The sequence below is a fragment of the Dasypus novemcinctus genome, chromosome 21 (genome assembly GCF_030445035.2).
Source record: "Dasypus novemcinctus isolate mDasNov1 chromosome 21, mDasNov1.1.hap2, whole genome shotgun sequence".
NCBI lineage: Eukaryota > Metazoa > Chordata > Mammalia > Cingulata > Dasypodidae > Dasypus > Dasypus novemcinctus.
The window spans coordinates 33,125,537-33,134,091 of NC_080693.1; the positions used below are offsets into that span (position 1 = coordinate 33,125,537).

Here is an 8,555-nt window from a genome sequence, read left to right on the forward strand (position 1 = left end):
GGACATAAGACATTATGCATTTGTCAAACCCCACAGAACTGTACAAATAGGAATCCTAATGTAAACTATGGACTTTAGTTACCAAAAATGTATCACTATTGCTTCATCAACTGTAACAAATGTACCACATAATGCAATATATTGATAATAGGGGGAATTATGTGGGGGGGGAGGGAGGAGTTTTGGGGAACTCTATTTTCTGTGTAATTTTTCTGTAAACTGAGATCTGCTCTAAAAATAAAGTATATTATTTTAAAAACAACAACTGGTCCTTGGCCACCGACAGTTTGAAAAGCTCTGGTCTAGAGAACCATTTCAAGGGGTCAGGATTAGAAGCAGGGACAAAACCTGAATGCAAGCAGTGATAGGAGGAAGGGAGAGAAAGTGAGAGAGTTGAAAGCTATAAAGGAGGTCAAACCATCCAACAGGCTAGGTGCCCAAAGGCTGAGAGTGGGTAGAGGAAAATCAAGGACAACACCTAGGTCTCAAGAACTCCTCATTTACTTTAAGACTAAGGGCGAGATGTAAAACAGTAGCATAAAAGAGCTTCATGAAAGCCAGGTTTAGCAAGAAGATTCTAAATACAAAGTCGTTTCTTTGTTGTCTTGAAATAAGTGAAACGGTTGATGAGTGAAATGTAGAAAACTAAGAACACTGGTGGTTAACACTGTGCACCCCTAGGAATTCAGAATGTGAGCAAAGAATACACATCCTAGGCCAAACCTGCACTTGCCCGTGCCACCATCCACACCCCTAAAGTTTACGGTCACATAGTCTTGAACACTGATCAAATGATGTACCCCAGACGTAATGTCCGAGGCAGTTATGACTGGTTTTCACCATAACCAGATCTTAGCCACCACTTCCCCGACACACTCACGGTTTTTAGCCATAGTGTATATGTAGTTCAAGTGTTCCTTTAAAATAATGAAGTACTTAAATGAATACTCTGAAGCAAAATCTTACGATGAGGAGCCCTGTCCAGCGGAGAACAGAGCTAGCTGAAACCCTAGAGCCTCAATCCCTATGGGAGTAGGGGAAGCACCCTAGTGCCTCGTTTTCCCCCTGCTGTACACAACATAAAGTCTCCTTTCTCAAAAGCTCCCACTAAAAGAAAGAGTAATAAAGAGGGTAGAATTCAATGAATGACGCTAACCGCAAAACCCACTGCTTTCAACTGCATTCCGGTTCACATTCCAGCCCTTATCAAAATACAAATCAGTTAGCAAGAGCAATGGACAGCTAGGCACAATCAGGCCTGGGCTGCTAAAGAGAAGACAGTCTTCAACCTGCCCTGGCTTCAGATCTGAGCAAACCAATCCTGCAGCATTCCAGAGCCCAAAGGGAGGTGGCTCTGTGTTAGGGGGTGGAGTTTCTACTGCTCAGGGAGACATTTCCCACGCGAAAGAACAACAATCCTACCATCTCTTTGCTGCTCAGATTTAACTAGCCAGGTTCAGCAGAAGGCAAGCGTAATAGGTCTGGCAGACCACAGAATGATCACCAAGGACATAATTAATCTCTCTCAAGAAGAGTGTCTGATCTTCTCAAAGTTGTCACCCTTAATCAAGCCTAGACCTGGCTGATGAGTAGTTTTGAGTTTCTTTGGCAGATACAAGTATGGAGCTCTGTAAATAACAGTAACATCCCAGAACTTGAAGGAACAGAATTATTTTATATTCATTTGCCTTTGTGATGTCATTTTTCTAGGTTTTTCTCCTCAGGCTATAATCCCTTTTAGGGTAACCCTTTTAACTCTTTCACTTTATCCCTTCAAATGCTTATAAAATAATTTTTCAAGAGACAATGACAATTAAATGTAATATATGATCCTGGACTAGAGGAGACGATGTCCCAAAAGACATTATTGGTACAAGTGAAAAAAATGGAGGACAGACTGTATGCTTTATATCAATGTTGAATTTCTTGAATTTGATAACTTAAAAATGTTACATAAAGTGAATATCCTTGTTCTTAGAAAATATACATATAAGTAGTAAGTGTTCAAGGAACATGATGTGTGTAACCTACTCTCAAATGTTTAGACCAATAAGTGGACAGATAGACTGAATGATTATAACAAATGCAGCAAAATGGTAAAAGTTGGTAAATCTGGTTATCTGGGTAAGGGGTTGTATTAGTCAGCCAAAGGGGTGCTGAGGCAAAGTACCATAAATCTGTTGGCTTTTATAAAGGGTGTTTATTTGGGGTAAAAGCTTACAGTTACAAGGCCCTAAAAAGTCCAACTCAAGGTTACTTCCTTACCACACTCTATTACCACATGTTGAAGCAAGATGGCAGGAGATGTCTGCAGGGTTCAGCCTTCCTCTTCATTCTTAAGGCTCCGTGGATCCAGCTTCTTCTAATCTCAGCTATAGGCTAGGACAGGTCTCATCTCTCTCTTGGGGGCTCATTTCTCTCTGGGCTCAGCTGCTCTGGTCTCTTCACAAGGCCAGCTGTGGATTATCAGGCTCATCTCTCTTCCCAGGGTCTCTGCCATCATCTAAGGAGCTGTCTCTTCCTCTGTGTATCTACTTGATTGTGTTCTTGATTGAGCATCTGTTTATATAGCCCACTGTAGCTGTTTGATATGGTTATGAATTCCAAAAACAGATACTGGATTATGTTTGTAATCTGGTCTGTACCTGGGCATGACTGAGTTATGATTGGGGCTTTGATTGGGCCACGTCATTAGGGCATAGTGTTGGGTGGGGACTAACAGATAAAAGGCAAGGCAAAGGACAGAGTTGAGGGTTTTTGATGTTGGAGTTTTGATGTTGGAGTATGATGATGAAGCCTTAGGCTGGAGCCCTGGGAAGTAAGCTCACAGAGGAAAGAGAAGCCAGCCCCAGGAAGAGAGGAGCCCTGAGCCCAGGAAGAAGCAAACCCTGGGAAGAAAGGAACCTTGAACCCAGACAGAAGCAAGACCCTGGAAGGGAGGAACCCAGGAAGCCTGAACCCTCACAAATGTCGGCAGCCATCTAGCTCCAACACATGCAAATAGACTTTGGTGAGGGAAGCAACCTATGCTTTATGGGCTGGTATCCTACGCTCCTATTCCAAATAAATACCCTTCATAAAAACTAACCAATTTCTGGTGTATTTTGCATCAGCACCCTTTGGCTGAGTAATACACCCACCAAGAGGACAAGGACTCAAGGCTGCATGCCCTAATGACATGGTCAAATCAAAGCCCTAATCTTAACATAATCGAGTAAATCATTGAACTTAAATCAGTCAAAGGGCACCATGACCAGAGGAACAGACCAGTTTACAAACATAATCTTTATCTCTCTTTGGAATTCATAAATAATATCAAACTGCCACAGGGGTATGTTGGAGTTCTCTGTATTGGTTTTGTATTATTCTTGCAATTGTCCTGTAAGTTTGAAATTATTTCAAAGTAAAAAATTTTTTAAAATACGATTTGTTGGACGTTTCAAAAAATACACCTCATAAGAGTTTTGCAGTTCTATAATGTGAAATATTCCAAAGGCTTAAGTTGTGAAATTGATTACTAAATTGAATAATAATTTATTAACAATAATAGCTAGCATTTAGCAAGCAGTTACTATATGCGCGGCACTGTTCTAAACTCTACATGTGTACATTATCTCATGTAATCTGTACAACAAACATCTAAGGCAGGTGCTATTATCCTCTCCATTTACAGATAAGGAACTTGTGCCACAGATTTGGAGTCAGGTGCTCAAAGTCACACAGCTTATAAGTGACAGAACTCAGAACTCGGGCAGATGGACCAAAGTCTATACTTTCGGCTACTACACTAAGTTGCTTCATTATGCAAAGAAAAATTAGATTTAAAAATACACTGCAAATAACAGAACAAGGAAAAAGCCCCTTGAGGAAAACTGCTTTTATTACTTTGATAGGACTGCTGTATTTTACTAGACCAATCCAAAGCCTGGAAATTTTTAGGAGTGGGAGCCTGTTCTGGCCGGTCTAGGTTCCTTAGGAAGGCAGAAAACTCCAATTTCCAAAACCAAGCTCCTTTGCCATCTTTTACCACCAAAGAAGCAAATGATTAAGAAGAAAAAGATGCAGTGATCTATCAGTGTCATACAAGTCATTCCCGCAGTGGCTAGGTACTGGGATTTGAGGGAGGAAGAGTTGGGAGCAATAGAGGCACAAGATTGCACAACACTGTTTGGGTTAGTACCAAGTCATGCCCAATCCAAAGAGCCACTGGTTTGTTCTGAGCCCTCCTGAGCCACCCGGAAAGCCAGAGCAAGCCACGTGCTACAGGGCAGCAAGAAAGTGAGCCCCCTCCCTGCTGGAGCAGGCAGACCAGGATGCTGGACCACAGCCCTCTGCCTTTGCCCCTCACCGGCTCGCTGTTCTCTTCCCCTTCCTATCAGGGCAGGAAGTTCTGAACCAAGTAAGAGCCCAGCCCGAACCTGCCCAGGGTGAGGCCAGTAATCCTGAACCCTTTGGAGGCCACTGCACCGGCATTCAGCAAACAGCTTCCATCAGGCAAAGCTCAGTCCTGTGGCTGTAAGACCAAAACAACTGTTCACATCTCTGCTGAAGTGGAGCCTGGAGGTCCCACTCTTCAGTTTTGCCAAATGAGTAATTTACTCTATCCAAAGGGATAGATCAAATCCCAGAAAGTCCAGCTTGTCACCACTTTCCAACTATCCATCACATTCTCTGTCTTCAGAAATATGAAAAATGTCTACCAAAAAACCCCCCAAAAAACTACTTATTATAACAAGCCCAACCACCTTAACTTCAGGATTACAGGTTTCCTGACAAAACTGCTCTTAAAAACACACTCAAACTTCTATTATCATCTCATTACAATTTCAATACAGCTATATAATACATAGGTATTTTGGAAGCCAAGAAACTGAAGCTTCAATCACTTTTGTACCTACTATTAAAACAAGCAGAAACAGAACAACCATCCCCAGAAAGAATTTTTTAAAACAGAAAAAAGAAAAGATGCTGGAATCCCTTCGTTTGGTGGTATCTTCCAGTGCCAATCAAGGTGAGAGGAACAAGACAAAATGCGGGCTTAACATATACATCTCCGGACTTTACCATATACGAGGGAAATTAATAAAAGAAGAAAAAAATACCACACAGCATTTTCTTTCCTCACCATAATTTTCCAATTTTCTTTAGAGAAATGCCAGCCAATAACTAATTAGAACCACAATCCTTTGTCATCCCAACGGGAAAGACATATAAAAATGATTTCAGAGAACAAGTGTTAATGGAAATGTAAAAAAAAAAAAAAAAGGTAATCTGGAACTTTTGTTTCCCTCAGTGTAAAACAAAACTCCCTTCTTTAAAGCTATTTTTTAGTTGGTCAAACAACACAGACAGTGTCCATCAGCAAGATATTAACTGTCCATCCATTTAGTGCCCTGAGCTTTTCACTGTTCTTACCATGGAATCAGCATCCCAAGCACACAGACTGTATCAGAACTGCCAGGCTTTTAAGCATCCCAATTTTAAACATGAGAGAGACTAACTCAAAGTTACAGAAAAGGAATTTGTTTTTCACCTCGTTAGCTTTGAGGGGAAAAATAATTCCTTTCAAATGAGAAAATAACTTTTGTAATTTCCAAGAACAGGTCCTCCATAAGAAACACAGCTGGAATCTTTTTTTATCTGGTATATCACTACAAATAAGAATGTTTCTGAGATCAGATCTTGAGGTGCTGATTCATGAATATCAAGAGACAGAAACTACCTCTTCAAAAACTGGACTGGTTTTAGAGAACAAAGAGAACTTTAGGAGGTGAGTCAGAAAACTCTAACAAAAAATAAATGTTTAAGATGCTAACATACTATTGCTTTGGCATGTGCAGCATTCTGAGCTGTATCTTCATGATGGTGGAAGGCTGCCCTGTTATCAACCAGTTATCACTGTGGTGGAAATAGCAAGTCGGGTCTAATTCCATTCATTACAAAAGCACTTTTTCATTCAAAGGGAGACCGGCCTTGACATAGATAACCAAACATGACCTCTGTCATATCAAATTTTTTGAAAAAGAGCTTTAAGCATTGGAAAAACATCTCAATTTGCTCCATATTTTTACAATACCATAAGTTAATTTCCCCAACTGCAAAAAACACATAAGGCCTTAGGTCTGTAACATTTTACTATCCTTGAATGATTTCAAAACCTAGAAACCATTTGTACTGCCCATAGACATTAAACAGACAACTGTTATAACAATGAAAATATTTTTGTTAAATCATTTTCTGAATATTATTTCCCCCCAAAAGGATTTAAAAAAAAGGCAAAAAAGATACCCATATTTCAAAGTAAAATGTATAAGGCCATGCATATTCATGCCCTACCAAGCATATAAATTAAATACAGACAAAATAACCTAAAAAGTGGTTAAAATGCCAAGTTTTGCCTCTATGTGGTTAGTGAACCCATGTTTTCCCAATGTGAAATGTACAAACTGGATTTGTTAAACTGTATTTCATACTTTAAATCCCAAGTCTGCGCCTTACACTGCTTAGAGATGGATGACTTACTGTAGACATTTGGGGTCACACTATAAGCCTTTTGCTCTCACTAAATCTAAATCATGGTTCTTAACAATATAGTGTACACATCAAAGAAACACATGGCATGCATTACCATCTTCTCCAGTGGAACCTAAATGTCCCAGACAGCCCATCCCCTGTCCAGTCAGAAAATGAGGTTCCCCTAAGAAAGGGAAGGCGCTGGAATCACGCCTTTCATCTGGCCCACCAATTAAGCAATTCTGTTCCAAAATGTTGTTGTTTCAATCACTTCAAAATACAGACGTCTTTATCCAACGGATATACTCAGAAACCTTTTCCCTACCTTCAAACTAGATTCAGCAGCAAAGCAGGAGTAATGGGAAGTTGACAGCAAAGTATAAATATCCCCAAAATCACCCTCCTTCCAACCAGTCTGTATCTATGGGGTCAGTTCAGCCCTTAGCTCGAAGTATGTCAGACAACACTGGCCCACCACTGTAATTAAGAGACCTGCAAGGACTGGGCTGTCCCCGCGGGCGGGAGACATCTGGGGAGGACAGCCTGGACAGGTAGACAATGAAAAGCTCCCGGGTGTCCACTCATTCAGCCGGGGGAAGGGAGGAGGGAGGAGGGCGGAGGGGAAAGGCGTGAGCTCCTTTCTCGCCCAAAGCCACAGTCAGAGGCGGGCTCCCCAGGGCGCGGGGCGGCCCGGTCTTGGTCTCGGCCTCCAGTTACCTAGTCACGGAGGCAGGGAGGCAGGCGCCCCTGGGATGCAGATTTCTCTCGAAAAGAAAGGAAACTTCCTGGTTTGGGCATTATGGGTAGGGGGCTTGCGCCCTCCCCATCCCCTTATAGGTATCCGCAGCCACTGGCTGAGGAAAGGAAGCGATCTCTCCCGGCACCTCTGGTGGGGGGCTGCAGGCACCGAGGCCGGGACCCCGGGCGCAGCCAGCTCCTACTCGAGGCTCCCAACGTGTGGCACAGGGGGCCTGGCGCGGGGGCGGGCGGGCAGCCCAGAGGGCTCTCGACTCTTCAGAACACGAGGCCGGGACTGGGAGGCCAAGGGGTGTCAAACTTCCCACGGCGGGTTCAGCCCGGCACGGGCACCGCAGGAGTTGCCGCGGCCGGGAACCCCAAGCCGGCGGGATTCTGGAATTGGGGGGGTGGGGGGGGTGAGCACTGAAAGGGCAAGGGGGGGCACTGAGGAACAGGGGGGAAGCGAGAGCAGGGATGGAGAAAGAGCGCGTCCGGGGTGGGCGGGCGAGAGCCGCGAGCACCGGGGTGCGGGGAAAGCGCGGGCTGCGCACAGGGGCGGCGGGCACGGTCGAGGCCCGCGCGGCTCACCTTCCTGTGCTTCTCCTTGTAGGGGAGCGCCAGCCACGGCATGTCCCGCACGAAGTCCTGCCACTGCCGCTGGTCCTGGTCCGAGGACACGAAGACGATCTCCAGGCGGCGCCGCGGCTCGGGCTCGGCAGCGGCCCCGGCCCCCGCCCCCGGCCCGGCCGCCGCGTCCCCCCGCAGGCGGCCGTAGAAGGCGGCCAGGCTGGCGCTGAGCTGCGCGCAGGGGGCGCTCAGGCTGCAGCCGAAGTAGAGCCCGAGCAGCGAGATGCCGCGGGCGCCCAGCGAGTGCACGTCCACCTCCTCGCCGCCGCCCGTCACCAGCTTCTCGCCGAGCAGCTCCTCCAGGAAGCCCGACATCCTGGCCCACCGCAGCCCCGGCGCGCGGGCGGCGGGCGGGCGGGCAGGCGGCGGCGGCGACCCCGCTCCCTCGGTGCGCGCGGCGGGCGGCGGCGGCGGCGGCGGCGGCGGCGGGCGCGGGGGAGACGAGGGCCCCGCCCACGCCGGCCCCGCCCACGCCCCGCCCCCGCCGTGGCCGGCCCTGACCCCGGCCGGGTCCCGGTCCGCGTCCGCGCCCCCGGGGACCGCGCTGTCCTTTCGGGCGCCGTCCGAGGCCGGGGGCGCAGGCATACGCCGCGTGGCCGAAGAGCGCGGGGAATCAGCCTGCGCGGAAAACCTGACCGGAAGCGCTCGGCTCCTACAGGAATGCCCGGGGCCTACGG

General features: G+C 46.4%; 1 protein-coding gene across 1 annotated transcript in view; it reads right to left on the bottom strand.

Moving 5' to 3' along the window:
- The window catches only part of NXN (nucleoredoxin), a 168,384-nt gene extending 160,126 nt beyond the window's left edge, over nucleotides 1-8,258 (bottom strand). The window contains exon 1 of the mRNA XM_004483797.5: nucleotides 7,840-8,258. Within this exon, the coding sequence (XP_004483854.1) occupies nucleotides 7,840-8,193 (354 nt within the window). The 5' untranslated portion in view covers nucleotides 8,194-8,258. The remainder of the gene's footprint in view (nucleotides 1-7,839) is intronic.
- Between the last annotated feature and the right edge of the window lie 297 nt (nucleotides 8,259-8,555).